Genomic DNA, 19,703 nt, shown 5'->3' on the forward strand with positions numbered 1-19,703 from the left:
GGACAAACCGTTATGCCAAATATGTTATTGCTTCAGCCATTCGGCTGCTAAATGAGTAGTACGAAAGGCGCTATATAAATAATGCTTTACTTACTTACTAGACCCAACAGGGAAAGATATGGTCCTGCCATCTCCTATGCACTTTTTATGCACTTTTTATGTATCTCTTGAACTGTTCTTAAACTTGAACTGTTGGACTTGCACTTGTGAACCGTGGACTGGGTGCTGAGCTCCAGTGATGAGTGTTTTGTTGTGTGATCGTGTGTTTGTGGCCATGAACTGTGGAAACTGAATTGCCCTTCGGGAATAAATAAAGTATTCTGTATCTGTATCTGTATCTCTCTCTCTCTCTCTCTCTCTCTCTCTCTCTGTCTCTCTCTCTCTCTGTCTCTCTCTCTCACTCTCTCGGTCTCTCTCTCTCTCTCTCTCTCTCTCTCTCTGTCGCTCTCTCTCTCTCCCTCTCTCTCTCTCTCTCAGTCATAGCTGTACCTGTCATAACTCAACTGTCATTACCTGTGATAGGATTGGCGGCCTTTCTGAAATGCGGAGGGGGGGTTGGATTTACAGGTTAAGAAAGCTCAGGTGGGGTTTATGACTTATGCGTCAGGAGGGGTCATTAGCGGGCACCTCCGGATCCCCTTACCCCCCAGTAAGCCACTAGCTACCTTCTGGTGGGGAGGAGTAGGGCCCAGACTGGAGGAGGCTGGGTCTTTGGTCCTCTTTGCTGAGCTGGGGATTTAGGGAGCAGGCAGGCAGTAAGGAGCCACAGACAGACACACACTGAACTTCCATCTTCCCTCCCATCCGAGGAGAGACAGGGTGGATAATATAATAAGTGGAAGAAAAATAAACCCAAACCAAAAAAAGACAACAAAATGGCCGACAAGGATAGCGTGGAGAAGTTCCTGGACAACAACCCCCAGCTGGCCAAGGAGTACTACGACAGGAAGCTGAAGGCGGACGTGATCAACGCCGCCTTCGCCAACGAGGTCCGGGTGACGGACGCCTCCTCCTTCAAGGAGGCCACGGAGATCCAGGAGGCGAACTTCCTGTTCGGCATGCTCAAGGAGATTCAGGGGCCCCCCACGGTGGTGGAGAAGGTGTTGTGGATTTAAATTGATTCTTAGTCGATTGAGTAGATGTAATTATAAAAAGCACAGATAAGAGAGCTTGAGTTAACTGGCTTAAGGAGGCCTTTTATTCAAATAATCTGTTACCACATGGATAGCATATGAGAATCGATATCTGACCTGCTCACGCAGTTTTCTAAGCCTTTATAGTCGTCTCCTAGTGTACAAAATAAGAGATTTGGTGAGGCTGCATTCTCATTTTATGCACCCAAATTGTGGAATGCACTGCCAGTTTACATTAGGGATGCAACCTCAGCAAATATGTTCAAGTCAAGACTAAAAACCCATCTTTTTAATATTACCTTTAAATGACTAAATAAGTAAATGATGATTATAGAATGATTGGAGCACTTTGAGCTGCAACGTTTGCGGGAAAAGTGCTATACAAATAAAAATGGAGAAAAAGAAAAAAAGAAAAAAGAAAATGGTGAATGCAGATCGGCTAATGTTAAACTCTGTTCTCCACTCATGCTTCTCATCAAATAATTTTTTTTATTAAAAAAATAATACAATGTATTATTATTATGATTATTATGATGATGATGATGATGATGATGATGATTATATAAGACCCAAGGGCTGCCTATGCCCTTTCCCCCCACATTATCTCATGCTTCCTATTCAAAATGTGACACAACTACAGGAACCCCCCCCCCCTCCCCCCCCCCTCCCTGTCCCCATCTCCCTGCCCCTCCACCGTTCCCCTCCCCAGAGAAGAATGCTTGATTGCCCAATATGAACAAGCAAGAAAGAAGAACATGTCTCTTATAAACTCTCCTTCACTTAGAGAACGACCTTTGATTGAAAAACATCTCACATCGTTAGCCTCATAGCATAATTGCCTAAGTCATATTTTGGCCAAATCGAGATATCTGCCTAACTCTACTCTCCTAACACTGCTGATTCACTGTGCCTTATTGCCTATGCCATCAGCCTATCCGAATGCTTGTTTACATTCCAAAATCACTATCTGCCCAAGTCATCTCTTTGACATTTTTTGACACTACATACAAAGATGGCTCGGCTGACTACAAGTGAAGCATGTCTTAGGTAATTATGCTACGAGGCTAATGATGTTCATTTTTAACCACTACAATGACTGGGGTCATTTGACCAAGTGAGTAAAAAAAATATATATATATTTGCACTCGATCAAATTTCAGGAACCTCCTTTCATGACTTTTCCTACATAGATAGATACAGTAGATAGATATTAGGGGTGCAACGGTTCAGTTGGCCCACGGTTCGGTACGGTTCGGTATTTTGGGTCACGGTTTTCGGTACGGTTCGGTTCAGAAACAAACGTTCCAGACCAACTCGACCTCTGACCAAAGGCCGCGTTCGAGGCATTCACGTGGACGCTCCGGCGCTCTCAGAGCAAATTTACGAACGCGGCCAAATTGATCTTCTCGCCATAAAGCTTAAGCGTACAGTGGGCTTCCTGTATAGATTTAAATCTTGCTTTTCCTTGGCTTCCAGAAAACGTCTTGTCTCCGCCCTTTTCCTTTCACAATTGGATTATGGTGATACAGTATATAGGTTTGCTTCTCTGTCCACTTTATCCAAGCTAGACCCCCTGTATCATTCGGTTCTAAGATACATCACCAATAGTGCCTTCAGGACCCATTACTGTACACTGTATAGTCTGGTTGGATGGCCATCTCTTTCTGTCAGAAGGCTCCAACACTGGTACACTCTTGTGTTTAAAATCATCTCTGGCTTCTTACCGAATTATCTGGGCCTGAAGTTCATCCCTATACCGAGTGGCTCGGGTCTCAGGTCTCGTAGATGGCTACAATACAAGGTGCCACTTATCATGAACAATGTTGGAAGGGCAAGCTTGTCTTATTATGGCCCTTGGTCTTGGAATGACCTACAGACTACTTTTAAATTAGAGGCCCTTATTTCCACAAGTATCTTAAAGCGTAGATTAAAGGATGTGGTCACCGCTCGCTGTACCTGCTTTGGTTAGACTTCTCAATGTTTTAATCACCTTGTAAATACCCCTACCATTGTTTGTCTATTGTATTGTTGCCACTGTCTTATGTCCTGTCTTGTTATCTGAACTGTTTTTTAAGCTACTATTTTGACCCTGTCTTGGCCAGGTCTCTCTTGTAAAAGAGGTTTTAATCTCAATGTGACTTCCTGGTAAAATAAAGGTAAAAAAAATAAAAATAAATAAATAAATAAAAAATAACGAAAACCGAAAACCGTCACGGTTCACTAGTGAATTGAGCCGTGGAACGCAAACCGTACCGTCCGTAAAAAAACCGAGAACCGTTGCACCCCTAATTGAAGTGCATGAGGATATGGGACACTTCAATTGAAGTACATGAGGATATGGGACACTTCAATGGAAGTACATGAGGATATGGGACACTTCAATTGAAGTACATGAGGATATGGGACACTTCAATTGAAGTGCATGAGGATATGGGACACTTCAATTGAAGTACATGAGGATATGGGACACTTCAATTGAAGTGCATGAGGATATGGGACACTTCAATTGAAGTGCATGAGGATATGGGACACTTCAATGGAAGTGCATGAGGATATGGGACACTTCAATTGAAGTGCATGAGGATATGGGACACTTCAATTGAAGTACATGAGGATATGGGACACTTCAATTGAAGTGCATGGGACACTTCAATTGAAGTACATGAGGATATGGGACACTTCAATTGAAGTGCATGAGGATATGGGACACTTCAATTGAAGTGCATGAGGATATGGGACACTTCAATTGAAGTGCATGAGGATATGGGACACTTCAATTGAAGTGCATGAGGATATGGGACACTTCAATTGAAGTGCATGAGGATATGGGACACTTCAATTGAAGTGCATGAGGATATGGGACACTTCAATTGAAGTGCATGAGGATATGGGACACTTCAATTGAAGTGCATGAGGATATGGGACACTTCAATTGAAGTGCATGAGGATATGGGACACTTCAATTGAAGTGCATGAGGATATGGGACACTTCAATTGAAGTGCATGAGGATATGGGACACTTCAATTGAAGTACATGAGGATATGGGACACTTCAATTGAAGTGCATGAGGATATGGGACACTTCAATTGAAGTGCATGAGGATATGGGACACTTCAATTGAAGTGCATGAGGATATGGGACACTTCAATTGAAGTGCATGAGGATATGGGACACTTCAATTGAAGTGCATGAGGATATGGGACACTTCAATTGAAGTGCATGAGGATATGGGACACTTCAATTGAAGTACATGAGGATATGGGACACTTCAATTGAAGTGCATGAGGATATGGGACACTTCAATTGAAGTGCATGAGGATATGGGACACTTCAATTGAAGTGCATGGGACACTTCAATGGAAGTACATGAGGATATGGGACACTTCAATTGAAGTACATGAGGATATGGGACACTTCAATGGAAGTACATGAGGATATGGGACACTTCAATGGAAGTACATGAGGATATGGGACACTTCAATGGAAGTACATGAGGATATGGGACACTTCAATTGAAGTGCATGGGACACTTCAATTGAAGTGCATGAGGATATGGGACACTTCAATTGAAGTACATGAGGATATGGGACACTTCAATGGAAGTACATGAGGATATGGGACACTTCAATTGAAGTGCATGGGACACTTCAATTGAAGTGCATGAGGATATGGGACACTTCAATTGAAGTACATGAGGATATGGGACACTTCAATTGAAGTGCATGAGGATATGGGACACTTCAATTGAAGTGCATGAGGATATGGGACACTTCAATTGAAGTGCATGAGGATATGGGACACTTCAATTGAAGTGCATGAGGATATGGGACACTTCAATTGAAGTGCATGAGGATATGGGACACTTCAATTGAAGTGCATGAGGATATGGGACACTTCAATTGAAGTGCATGAGGATATGGGACACTTCAATTGAAGTGCATGAGGATATGGGACACTTCAATTGAAGTACATGAGGATATGGGACACTTCAATTGAAGTGCATGAGGATATGGGACACTTCAATTGAAGTGCATGAGGATATGGGACACTTCAATTGAAGTGCATGGGACACTTCAATGGAAGTACATGAGGATATGGGACACTTCAATTGAAGTGCATGAGGACATGGGACACTTCAATGGAAGTACATGAGGATATGGGACACTTCAATTGAAGTGCATGAGGATATGGGACACTTCAATTGAAGTACATGAGGATATGGGACACTTCAATTGAAGTACATGAGGATATGGGACACTTCAATTGAAGTGCATGAGGATATGGGACACTTCAATTGAAGTGCATGAGGATATGGGACACTTCAATTGAAGTGCATGAGGATATGGGACACTTCAATTGAAGTGCATGAGGATATGGGACACTTCAATTGAAGTGCATGGGACACTTCAATGGAAGTACATGAGGATATGGGACACTTCAATTGAAGTGCATGAGGATATGGGACACTTCAATTGAAGTACATGAGGATATGGGACACTTCAATTGAAGTGCATGAGGATATGGGACACTTCAATTGAAGTGCATGAGGATATGGGACACTTCAATTGAAGTACATGAGGATATGGGACACTTCAATTGAAGTGCATGAGGATATGGGACACTTCAATTGAAGTGCATGAGGATATGGGACACTTCAATTGAAGTGCATGAGGATATGGGACACTTCAATTGAAGTGCATGGGACACTTCAATGGAAGTACATGAGGATATGGGACACTTCAATTGAAGTACATGAGGATATGGGACACTTCAATGGAAGTACATGAGGATATGGGACACTTCAATGGAAGTACATGAGGATATGGGACACTTCAATGGAAGTACATGAGGATATGGGACACTTCAATTGAAGTGCATGGGACACTTCAATTGAAGTGCATGAGGATATGGGACACTTCAATTGAAGTGCATGAGGATATGGGACACTTCAATTGAAGTACATGAGGATATGGGACACTTCAATGGAAGTACATGAGGATATGGGACACTTCAATTGAAGTGCATGGGACACTTCAATTGAAGTACATGAGGATATGGGACACTTCAATTGAAGTGCATGAGGATATGGGACACTTCAATTGAAGTGCATGAGGATATGGGACACTTCAATTGAAGTGCATGAGGATATGGGACACTTCAATTGAAGTGCATGAGGATATGGGACACTTCAATTGAAGTGCATGAGGATATGGGACACTTCAATTGAAGTGCATGAGGATATGGGACACTTCAATTGAAGTACATGAGGATATGGGACACTTCAATTGAAGTGCATGAGGATATGGGACACTTCAATTGAAGTGCATGAGGATATGGGACACTTCAATTGAAGTGCATGAGGATATGGGACACTTCAATTGAAGTGCATGAGGATATGGGACACTTCAATTGAAGTGCATGAGGATATGGGACACTTCAATTGAAGTGCATGAGGATATGGGACACTTCAATTGAAGTGCATGGGACACTTCAATGGAAGTACATGAGGATATGGGACACTTCAATTGAAGTGCATGAGGATATGGGACACTTCAATTGAAGTGCATGAGGATATGGGACACTTCAATTGAAGTGCATGAGGATATGGGACACTTCAATTGAAGTGCATGAGGATATGGGACACTTCAATTGAAGTGCATGAGGATATGGGACACTTCAATTGAAGTGCATGAGGATATGGGACACTTCAATTGAAGTGCATGAGGATATGGGACACTTCAATTGAAGTGCATGAGGATATGGGACACTTCAATTGAAGTGCATGAGGATATGGGACACTTCAATTGAAGTACATGAGGATATGGGACACTTCAATTGAAGTACATGAGGATATGGGACACTTCAATTGAAGTGCATGAGGATATGGGACACTTCAATTGAAGTGCATGAGGATATGGGACACTTCAATTGAAGTGCATGAGGATATGGGACACTTCAATTGAAGTGCATGAGGATATGGGACACTTCAATTGAAGTGCATGAGGATATGGGACACTTCAATTGAAGTACATGAGGATATGGGACACTTCAATGGAAGTACATGAGGATATGGGACACTTCAATTGAAGTGCATGAGGATATGGGACACTTCAATTGAAGTGCATGAGGATATGGGACACTTCAATTGAAGTGCATGAGGATATGGGACACTTCAATTGAAGTACATGAGGATATGGGACACTTCAATTGAAGTGCATGAGGATATGGGACACTTCAATTGAAGTGCATGAGGATATGGGACACTTCAATTGAAGTGCATGAGGATATGGGACACTTCAATTGAAGTGCATGAGGATATGGGACACTTCAATTGAAGTGCATGAGGATATGGGACACTTCAATTGAAGTGCATGAGGATATGGGACACTTCAATTGAAGTACATGAGGATATGGGACACTTCAATTGAAGTGCATGAGGATATGGGACACTTCAATTGAAGTGCATGAGGATATGGGACACTTCAATTGAAGTGCATGAGGATATGGGACACTTCAATTGAAGTGCATGAGGATATGGGACACTTCAATTGAAGTGCATGAGGATATGGGACACTTCAATTGAAGTACATGAGGATATGGGACACTTCAATTGAAGTGCATGAGGATATGGGACACTTCAATTGAAGTGCATGAGGATATGGGACACTTCAATTGAAGTGCATGGGACACTTCAATGGAAGTACATGAGGATATGGGACACTTCAATTGAAGTACATGAGGATATGGGACACTTCAATTGAAGTGCATGAAGATATGGGACACTTCAATTGAAGTACATGAGGATATGGGACACTTCAATGGAAGTACATGAGGATATGGGACACTTCAATTGAAGTACATGAGGATATGGGACACTTCAATTGAAGTGCATGAGGATATGGGACACTTCAATTGAAGTGCATGAGGATATGGGACACTTCAATTGAAGTGCATGGGACACTTCAATGGAAGTACATGAGGATATGGGACACTTCAATTGAAGTGCATGAGGATATGGGACACTTCAATTGAAGTACATGAGGATATGGGACACTTCAATGGAAGTACATGAGGATATGGGACACTTCAATTGAAGTACATGAGGATATGGGACACTTCAATGGAAGTACATGAGGATATGGGACACTTCAATTGAAGTACATGAGGATATGGGACACTTCAATTGAAGTGCATGAGGATATGGGACACTTCAATTGAAGTGCATGAGGATATGGGACACTTCAATTGAAGTGCATGGGACACTTCAATGGAAGTACATGAGGATATGGGACACTTCAATTGAAGTGCATGAGGATATGGGACACTTCAATTGAAGTACATGAGGATATGGGACACTTCAATTGAAGTGCATGAGGATATGGGACACTTCAATTGAAGTGCATGAGGATATGGGACACTTCAATTGAAGTACATGAGGATATGGGACACTTCAATTGAAGTACATGAGGATATGGGACACTTCAATTGAAGTGCATGAGGATATGGGACACTTCAATTGAAGTGCATGAGGATATGGGACACTTCAATTGAAGTGCATGAGGATATGGGACACTTCAATTGAAGTACATGAGGATATGGGACACTTCAATTGAAGTGCATGAGGATATGGGACACTTCAATTGAAGTACATGAGGATATGGGACACTTCAATGGAAGTACATGAGGATATGGGACACTTCAATTGAAGTGCATGGGACACTTCAATGGAAGTACATGAGGATATGGGACACTTCAATTGAAGTACATGAGGATATGGGACACTTCAATGGAAGTACATGAGGATATGGGACACTTCAATGGAAGTACATGAGGATATGGGACACTTCAATGGAAGTACATGAGGATATGGGACACTTCAATTGAAGTGCATGGGACACTTCAATTGAAGTGCATGAGGATATGGGACACTTCAATTGAAGTACATGAGGATATGGGACACTTCAATGGAAGTACATGAGGATATGGGACACTTCAATTGAAGTACATGAGGATATGGGACACTTCAATGGAAGTACATGAGGATATGGGACACTTCAATGGAAGTACATGAGGATATGGGACACTTCAATGGAAGTACATGAGGATATGGGACACTTCAATTGAAGTGCATGGGACACTTCAATTGAAGTGCATGAGGATATGGGACACTTCAATTGAAGTACATGAGGATATGGGACACTTCAATGGAAGTACATGAGGATATGGGACACTTCAATTGAAGTGCATGAGGATATGGGACACTTCAATTGAAGTGCATGAGGATATGGGACACTTCAATTGAAGTACATGAGGATATGGGACACTTCAATTGAAGTGCATGAGGATATGGGACACTTCAATTGAAGTGCATGAGGATATGGGACACTTCAATTGAAGTGCATGAGGATATGGGACACTTCAATTGAAGTGCATGAGGATATGGGACACTTCAATTGAAGTGCATGAGGATATGGGACACTTCAATTGAAGTACATGAGGATATGGGACACTTCAATTGAAGTGCATGAGGATATGGGACACTTCAATTGAAGTGCATGAGGATATGGGACACTTCAATTGAAGTGCATGGGACACTTCAATGGAAGTACATGAGGATATGGGACACTTCAATTGAAGTACATGAGGATATGGGACACTTCAATTGAAGTGCATGAGGATATGGGACACTTCAATTGAAGTACATGAGGATATGGGACACTTCAATGGAAGTACATGAGGATATGGGACACTTCAATTGAAGTACATGAGGATATGGGACACTTCAATTGAAGTGCATGAGGATATGGGACACTTCAATTGAAGTGCATGAGGATATGGGACACTTCAATTGAAGTGCATGGGACACTTCAATGGAAGTACATGAGGATATGGGACACTTCAATTGAAGTACATGAGGATATGGGACACTTCAATTGAAGTGCATGAGGATATGGGACACTTCAATTGAAGTACATGAGGATATGGGACACTTCAATGGAAGTACATGAGGATATGGGACACTTCAATTGAAGTACATGAGGATATGGGACACTTCAATGGAAGTACATGAGGATATGGGACACTTCAATGGAAGTACATGAGGATATGGGACACTTCAATTGAAGTACATGAGGATATGGGACACTTCAATTGAAGTGCATGAGGATATGGGACACTTCAATTGAAGTGCATGAGGATATGGGACACTTCAATTGAAGTGCATGGGACACTTCAATGGAAGTACATGAGGATATGGGACACTTCAATTGAAGTGCATGAGGTTATGGGACACTTCAATTGAAGTGCATGAGGATATGGGACACTTCAATTGAAGTGCATGAGGATATGGGACACTTCAATAGATATATCTTTATTTATGTGTCACTCCTCAACAAACAGGTATGGTATAAAGAACAGCAACAAAAGGTGCATTAACAAGTTGAGGACCACTCACATGGAGTTGTGAGACACAATACAATTCACAGCAATACAAATTAAAAACATACATTCACGTACTATTACACTTGAACTATTACACAACAAATACCATTGGCATTACAATAAAATACAATATGTAAAGGCAATGAATTATGTAAAAAAAGGAGGGGGCAGTTTATTGTGCGGTGCTCATGAAGTGCAATATGTGCATTCTACCACCCAGTATCCTTATATTTTTTACCTTAAAATCAGGTAAGCTAGTATAAAGCTATAATGCAGTTAATTGACCCTACAGAAAACATATTTTTCTCCAACCAAGGCCTTGCACACAGTCCTCCAAAGGGTCGCCCTGCTGGTCAGAGCCGACCTCTGCCTAACTCTACTCCTCTCCTAACACTGCTGATTCACTGTGCATTATGTGCCTATGCCATCAGAATGCTTGTTACATTCCAAAATCACTATCTGCCCAAGTCATCTCTTTGGCATTTTTCGACACTACATACAAAGATGACTCGGCTGACCACAATTGAAGCATGACTTGACTAACAATGTGTAATGTGTAATATCTAATATGAGATTAACAATGTGTAATATGTAATGTGTAATATGTAATATGTAATATGAGACTAACAATGTGTAATGTGTAATATGAGGCTAACGATATTCGTTTTTAACCACCACCACCAAGTCCTTGCACACGGTCCTTCAGAGGGTGGCCCTGCTGGTCCGAGCCGACCGCTGCAGCTACTTCGGCCTGAGGTCACGCAACGGCACGCCGGAGCTGTCCACCATCCTGTTCGACGTGACGGCCACCTCTCCGTTCGAGAAGAACCTGGTGAACCCCAACGTGGAGATCGTGTTCCCCACGGACATGGGAATCGTCGGCTGGACGGCGCACTCCAAGAAGTCCTTTAACATCCCGGATGTGAAGAAGGTGAGTGGAAGTGTGTGTGGAGCTAGGGTTAAGTCTGGAGCTAGGGTTAGGCCTGGAGCGAGGGTTAGGGCTGGAACCAGGGTTAAGGCTGGAGCTAGGGTTAGGCCTGGAGCGAGGGTTAGGGCTGGAACCAGGGTTAAGGCTGGAGCTAGGGTTAGGCCTGGAGCTAGGGTTAGGGCTAGAGCTAGGGTTATGGCTGGAGTTATAATTGCATAACTTTCACAGTTAAGACCTGTATTATGTGTTTTCTGATGCATATTTCATAAGTCACCAAGCACAAGTAAGATGTAGTGTATTGTTACTGTTACTGTTGTAGTTTCTCATTCTAATACTCATCTTTTATTTTTTGGGTTACAATCTCCAGAACGCCAAATTCAGTGACTTTGTGGACAAGCAGACCAAATACGTCACCAAGAGCATGCTGACCGCCCCCATCTTCTGTAACAAGGAGCCCATCGCCGTGGTGATGGCGTTGAACAAGCAAGGGGCTGAGGAGTTCTCAAAGACCGACGAGGACGTAAGTGGGAGACTCAGGACCGCATCGTCCAAACACTTTCGCCGAGCGTCACACAAGTTTGCAGCTGTTTTCATTAGGAGATGATTACCGAAAGGGATTACTTCAGGGTTTATTTTATTTTATTTTATTTATTTAGCACATGATTTAAAAAAAAAACAGTGCAAGGAGGGAACGAAGCTCAGAAGGCTTGTACATAGTTCCACTCCCGTCAATAGCTAAAGTTCAATATACAACAAAGAACACTTAATACATGTAATACATGTAAATAAGACAAGAGAAACTACAAACAAAATCATATCCATGGAGCAAAACGGAAGGATAGCACAAAAAAACGGAAAAAAGACACAGGGATACATAGCTTGCTCAGAACACATAAAGAAAAGAAAAACTGAAATAAGAGCAATAATCATGCAAAAGAAAATAAGTTATGAAAGAAAGGTGAAATAAACATTAAGATGACAACGCAATGCAAACCAACAAAAATAAATCCCACCTGGGAACACCACCACTAGTGTCCCCTTGAGTTATGGCACTTAGCCCTAAGTTACTCCAGGGAGACTGTCCCTGTAATCTCTAATTGTAAGTCGCTTTGGATAAAAGCATCTGGCTAAATGGTTATAACAATGCTTTTCAGATCTCAAGCCGAAACACAGTATAACAGCACTCCCTCTCGTGTGATATTGCTTAAATAACCAATGTTGGGTTTTTTCTCCATATCTGTTCAGCTCTTCAATAAGTATGTGAACTTCGCCAGTGTGCTTGCTGTGCAGGCCCATTCTACCTACATGTGGGATGTGGAGAGCAGAAGAAGTCAGGTAAAGAGATGGAACATCTAGAACATCTGGAACATCTAGAACATCTAGAACATCTCTAGAACATCTAGAACATTTAGAACCTCTCTAGAACATTTAGAACATCTAGAACATCTCTAGAACATTTAGAACCTCTCTAGAACATTTAGAACATCTAGAACATCTCTAGAACATCTCTGGAACAGCTCTAGAACGTCTAGAACATCTAGAACATCTCTAGAACATTCAGAACATCTAGAACATCTAGAACATTTAGAACATCTAGAACATCTCTAGAACATCAAGAACATCTAGAACATATTCTACTGTCAGAGAAGTCAGGTAAACAGATGGAACAAAGACATAATCTTCTAGTGTCAGATCGTCCTGTTGTCAACACACTGTATTTATCAGGTCTTATATCCTATGTTTTAATGATGTTGCTGTTGTTTTATCCTGACCAAGTACTGTTTTATTTGATTAAAGTTTATTATTGTTGTAAGTCACTTTGGACAAAGGGTGTCTGCTAAATGCCCTAAATGTAAATGTAAAGCCTATATTCACCTCTCAAAGATGAAACTCTCATTGCCCCCCAGTCATTGCCCCCCAAGCCTTGTAAAATGAACAAAACTGTGACCAAAAGATACAAGTACAAAGGCCTCCGTCATGACTTCCACCCCTTCTCCACCCGTCTGCAGGTGTTGCTGTGGTCGGCCAGCAAAGTGTTTGAGGAGCTGACGGATATTGAGAGACAGTTCCACAAAGCTTTGTACACAGTGAGGACTTACCTCAAGTGTGAGAGGTACTCTGTAGCCCTCCTGGACATGACCAAAGAAAAGGTGGGTTCAAGAAATGTCTTAGAAAGGATATTCCTGCTTTACACATCCAGATATCTTTAGGCTGACGGCATGCAGATTTCACTCCCAGCGATGGTAACTGTCTTTAAAACAAAAATTGCACTCACAGTCAACAAACTCGAAGGAGAGGTTACCGAAGGTGCAAAGTGCAAAGAATGTGTACTCCCATCACAACACATACTACAATATATGTCACTGATTCATCCCTACATACAGTAGTACAGATTGTTCATTCAACAGAACTGTGGGCATTATGTTATGAGATATGTGTTTTGAACTGAGTGGGATTGTTGGACCAATATATATCTTAAACATATTAGTGCCTTATGAACCTGCTAGAAGACTTTTATGTTCTGTTCGGCTTTTAATTGAGTGTATTTTAAATACTGACAGTTTAGGCTAGGTTTTTAACTGATTGATTTGTTTTTATTTATTGGATTTAAACCTGAAGCTTTTTCATTGTTATTGCACTTTTTCTTTTGTCCGGCTTGTATTTTAAATGATGACCATTTTTTATTTAAAGCACTATGGGTTTGCATTGATGCGTTTGTGCTATATGAATAGAGTTAGGTCCATATCTATTTGGACACAGACAGAATTTGTGTTATTTTAACTGTTTACTAAAACATCTCCAAGTTACAGTTATATCATGAATATGGGCTTAAAGTGCAGCTCAGCTTTAGGGTAAGGGTATTCACATCCAAATTGAAGGAAGGGTTTAGGAATTACAGCTCTTTAATATGTAACTCCCTCTTTTTCAAGGGACCAAAAGTAATTGGACAATTGACTCAAAAGCTGTTTCCTGGGCCAGTGTGGGCTATTCCTTCATTATTTCTTTATCAATTAAGCAGGTAAAAGGTCTGAGTTGAAAGGTCTGAGTTGAAAGGTCTCCAAGTGTGGCATTTGCAGTTGGAAGTTGTTGCTGTATACGCACAACATGCAGTCAACGGAGCTCTCAATGCAAGTGAAACAGGCCATCCTTAGGCTGCAAAAAAAATAACAAAATCCATCAGAGAGATAGCGGGGACATTAATAGTGGCTAAATTAACTGTTTGGTACATTCTGAGAAAAAAAGAACACTGGTGAGCTCGGCACCACAAAAAGGTCTGAACGTCCATGGAAGACAAGAGTGGTGGATGATCACAGGAACCTTTACATGGTAAAGAAAAACCCCTTCACAACATCCAGCCAAGTGAAGAACAGTCTCCAGGAGGTAGGCATATCATTATCCAACTTGGATAATCCAAGTGTACCATGAAGGGAAGACTTCACACGAACAAATACAGAGGGTTCACCACAAGGTGCAAGCCATTCATAAGCCTCAAGAATAGAAAGGCCAGATTAGACTTTGCCAAAAATATATAAAAAAGCCAGCCCTGTTCTGGAACTGCATTCTTTGGGCCGATGAAACTAAGATCAACCTGTACCAGAATGATGGGAAGAAAAAAGTATGGAGAAGTCTTGGAACGGCTCATGATCCGACGCATACCACATCATCTGTAAAACACGGTGGAGGCAGTGTGATGACATGGGCATGCCTGGCTTCCAATGGCACTGGGTCACTACTGTTTATTGATGATGTGACAGAAGACAGAAGCAGATGGATGAATTCTGAAGTGTTTAGGGATATACTGTCTGCTCAGATTCAGATAAATTCAGCAAAGTTTGATAGGATGGTGCTTCACAATACAGATGGACAATGACCCAAAACATACTGCGTAAGCAACCCAGTTTTTTAAGGCAAAGAAGTGGAATATTCTGCAATGGCCAGAGTCAATCACCAGATCTCAACCCGATCAAGCTTGCATTTCACTTTCTGAAGACAAAACTAAAGGCAGAAAACAACAACTGAACACTGCTGCAGTAAAGGCCTGGCAAAGCATCACAAAGGAGGAAACCCAGCATTTGGTGATGTCCATGTGTTCCAGACTTCAGGTAGTCATTGCCTGCAAAGGATTCTCGACAAAAAAAATGAAAATTGTAAAAATGAAAATGTTATTTATGATGATGTTAATTTGTCCAATTACTTTTGAGCTCCTGAAAATAGGGGACTGTATATACAGTAAAAATGGTTGCAATTCCTAAACATTTCATACAATAATTTTGTTCAACCCCTTGAATTAAAGCTGAAAGTCTGCACTTCAAATCACTTGTGGTGGCGTACAGAGCCAGAATTATGGAAATTGTGTCACTGTCCAAATACTTCCGGACCTAACTGTACATCTGCTGTTCCACCATAGGAATTCTTTGATGAGTGGCCGATCAAACTGGGAGACCAGGAGCCGTACAAGGGCCCCAAGACGCCTGACGGCCGGGTACGCTTTATACCTTAATACCCTAAACCTTCATACCCTAACCCTTTATACCTTAATACCCTTATTACCCTTAATACCCTTTTCCCCCTAATACCCTTAATACCTTTAATACCCAATGTCTGAATAACACAATACACACATTATAGACCTGGGGTGGTCCAGTGGTTTAGCACCATGGCCTGGGGTGGTCCAGTGGTTTAGCACCATGGCCTGGGGTGGTCCAGTGGTTTAGCACCATGGCCTGGGGTGGTCCAGTGGTCGAGTACTATGGCCTGGGGTGGTCCAGTGGTCTGGTATCAGTACCATGACCTGGGGTGGTCCAGTGGTCTAACACCATGGCCTGGGGTGGTCCAGTGGTCTAGTACTATGGCCTGGTGTGGTCCAGTGGTCTGGTAGTAGTGTTCGACCTACAGTGCACATAGACATTCCCATGTGGATGTGGGTTTGAATCCGGCCCATGCCCTGCTGACATACCCTCCCTCTCCTCCTTCCTTCCCTGTCTTTCTTTGCTATCGCTATCCAATAAAAAATGACAAGTATAAGCGTGGGAGACCAACCCCACTCAAAACACAGAAAACACCACCAGCGTTTAAAATTGAGAACTGAGCTTTGAACTTTTTCAATGTGTTTCCTCCCGTTCAGGAGGTGAACTTCTACAAGATCATTGACTATCTGTTGGAGGGCAAAGAGGAGATCAAGGTCATCCCGTGAGTGTTTATGTGTGTGTGTGTGTGTGTGTGTGTGTGTGTGTGTGTGTGTGTGCGCGTGTGCGTGTGTGTATGTGTGTGTGTGCGTGTGTGTGTGCGGGCGGCTAGGTGGTGTGTGTGTGTGTGTGTGTGTGTGTGTGTGCACGTGCGTGCGTGCGTACGTGTGTGCAGGCGGCTGGGTGGTGTGTGTTTGTGTGTGTGTGTGTGTGTGTGTGTGTGTGTGTGAGAGTGCTATCTTTGTTAGGTGATGCATAGTTGATTCACTTACTTTAGACACCTATACTTATTTAGCAGATGCAGATCCCCTCTCCTCTCCTCTCCTCTCCTCTCCTCTCCTCACAGTGACTGACCTCTCCTCTCCTATCCTATCCTCTCCTCTCCTCTCCTCTCCTCTCCTCTCCTCTCCTCTCCTCTGCTCTGCTCTCCTCTCCTCTCCCCTCCTCACCTCTCCTCTTCTCACAGTGACTGACCCCTCCTCTCCTCTCCTCTCCTCTCCTCTCCTCTCCTCTCCTCTGCTCTGCTCTGCTCTCCTCTCCTCTCCCCTCCTCACCTCTCCTCTTCTCACAGTGACTGACCCCTCCTCTCCTCTCCTCTCCTCTCCTCTCCCCTCCTCATCTCTCCTCTCCTCACAGGGACTGACCCCATCTCTCCTCTCCTCTCCTCTCCTCACAGTGACTGACCCCATCTCTCCTCTCCTCTCCTCTCCTCACAGTGACTGACCCCTCCTCTCCTCTCCTCTCCTCTCCTCTCCTCTCCTCTCCTCTCCTCTCCTCTCCTCTCCTCTCCTCTCCTCTCCTCTCCTCACAGTGACTGACCCCTCCTCTCCTCTCCTCTCCTAACAGAGCGCCCCCTGCAGACCACTGGGCCCTAGTCAGCGGCCTCCCCTCCTACGTGGCTGAGAACGGCATGGTAGGTCCCTCTCTCTCCTTCCCCAGTGTGTGTGTGTGTGTGTGTGTGTGTGTGTGTGTGTGTGTGTGTGTGTGTGTGGGTGAGAGTGTGAGAGAGAGAAACAGAAAGAGAGAGAAAGAAAGAGAGGGAATGATTGTATATTCAGGGTTTGTATGTATGTGTGTAAACCTTTTTTATACATTAGATTAGATTCAACTTTATTGTCATCGAAGAGTACAAGTAGTATACAACAAAATGCAGTTTAGCATCTAATGCAAATAGTGATATAAGAACATGACAATGGTAGTGATATAGTGTACAATATGCAGTATGTGCAGAGGTAGTATTGTAAACATCAGTTTAGTTTAGATCAGAAACTGTGTGTGACAAGTGTGTGTGTGTGTGTGTGTGTGTGTGTGTGTGTGTGTGTGACTCATCCATCTTGTTTTGTCCCTCTCAGATCTGCAACATGATGAACGCTCCTGCAGATGAGTACTTTGCCTTCCAGGTGAAATGATGACATTTCCTGTTTGATATCAACGCATAAGTTAGCATAAGTTAGCATAAACTTTGATACCCCCTGTAACCCCCATAACCCTACCCCCCCAAAACAACAACAACAACAACAACAACTGATAAATAAAGAATTATAATAATTATTATTGTATTTATATTATAGATGATTTATGTATATTAATAATAATAATAGCTGTTGTTATTATGATTATGAATATGATTATTATATATAAATAATCTATAATATAAATACAATAATAATTATATATATATATACTGTATATAGCCTATAAGTAGCCTTGAGAACTGATCCTGTTTTTGTAGCGTGAGGCAGCGTGATGTACAGGTACACCCCCTGGACATGACGCTGCTATGTCGCAGGGACTATACAGGTACAGTGGGGGAAATAAGTATTGAACACATCAATATTTTGTCCAGTAAATGTATTTCCAATGAGCCTATTAAAGTGAAATTTGAATAGGCTCATTGGAACTACATTTACTGGACAAAATGTTGATGTGTTCAATACTTATTTCCCCCACTGTGTATAGGCAAGGCAAGTTTATTTGTATAGCACAGTTCATACAACAGGGTCAATTCAAAGTGCTTTACATACAGCATTAAAAGAAATACAGAAAAAGAAGCATTGTAATAAAAAATAAAAAATAAAAATAGCAAGAATAGATACATATAGGAAATAAATAGATAAACATTTAACAACGTAATAAGACAATGAATAAAAATACATCGATAAAAGTGTTGTTACTGCAACTGTATTCAAGCGCTGCTCTTACAGATGGTGTGTGAGATATAGGTTTAAGTATATATATGTTACGGTACATGTGGGAATACGGTACTTGTGGGAAAACTAGGGTTAGGGTTAGGTGCTAGGGTGCTACGGTTAGGGTTAGGGTTAGGATTAGGGGTAGGGTTAGGGTTAGGGTTAAGGTTAGGGTTAGGGTTAGACATGCCAGCATGTACCAAGTCACCCTAGCACCTAACCCTAACCCTAGTTTTCCCACATGTACCGTATTCCCACATGTACCGTAACATACTGTATATATATATATATAAAAAAAAATAAATAGTGTGTGATCGTCCTGGTTGTTCCTCCACAGAAAGGGCCGGTGGACGAGAGCGGCTGGATTATGAAGAACGTCCTGTCTCTGCCCATCGTCAACAAGAAGGAGGAGATTGTCGGCATCGCCACCTTCTTCAACAGGACGGATGGACGGCCGTTTGACGACAACGACGAACAAATCACAGAAGTACGTTACGCGTACTGGGTTGAGCTGAGCTAGGCTGTACTGGGCTGAGCTGTACTGGCCAGGGCTGGGCTGAGTTTCCTGTGTGTTTGCTGTGTGTTTGCTGTGTGTAAAGGCCAGTCTCCTGTGTGTTTCCTGTGTTTGCTGTGTGTTTCCTGTGTGTTTCCTGTGTGTTTCCTGTGTGTTTCCTGTGTGTTTGCTGTGTTTCCTGTGTGTTTCCTGTGTGTTTCCTGTGTGTTTCCTGTGTGCTTGCTGTGTGTTTGCTGTGTGTTTGCTGTGTGTTTGCTGTGTGTTTGCTGTGTGTAAAGGCCAGTCTCCTTTGTTTTCCTGTTCCCAGGCGC

At 42.4% G+C, this 19,703-nt stretch overlaps 1 protein-coding gene across 1 annotated transcript in view; it reads left to right on the plus strand.

Moving 5' to 3' along the window:
* Nucleotides 1-875: 875 nt before the first annotated feature.
* The window catches only part of LOC308173948 (cone cGMP-specific 3',5'-cyclic phosphodiesterase subunit alpha'-like), a gene marked incomplete at both ends in the record, with an annotated part of 37,293 nt that continues 18,465 nt past the window's right edge, over nt 876-19,703 (plus strand). The window contains 11 exons of the mRNA XM_080549001.1: nt 876-1,100; nt 11,261-11,506; nt 11,871-12,023; nt 12,749-12,838; nt 13,513-13,653; nt 15,912-15,986; nt 16,629-16,693; nt 17,536-17,602; nt 18,042-18,089; nt 19,216-19,365; nt 19,700-19,703. The exon at nt 19,700-19,703 is cut by the window's right edge and continues 140 nt beyond it. Coding sequence (XP_080405127.1) covers nt 876-1,100; nt 11,261-11,506; nt 11,871-12,023; nt 12,749-12,838; nt 13,513-13,653; nt 15,912-15,986; nt 16,629-16,693; nt 17,536-17,602; nt 18,042-18,089; nt 19,216-19,365; nt 19,700-19,703 — 1,264 coding nt within the window. The remainder of the gene's footprint in view (nt 1,101-11,260; nt 11,507-11,870; nt 12,024-12,748; nt 12,839-13,512; nt 13,654-15,911; nt 15,987-16,628; nt 16,694-17,535; nt 17,603-18,041; nt 18,090-19,215; nt 19,366-19,699) is intronic.

The sequence above is a fragment of the Nansenia antarctica genome, assembly GCF_963989245.1.
Source record: "Nansenia antarctica genome assembly, chromosome: 19".
Classification (NCBI taxonomy): Eukaryota; Metazoa; Chordata; class Actinopteri; order Argentiniformes; family Microstomatidae; genus Nansenia; species Nansenia antarctica.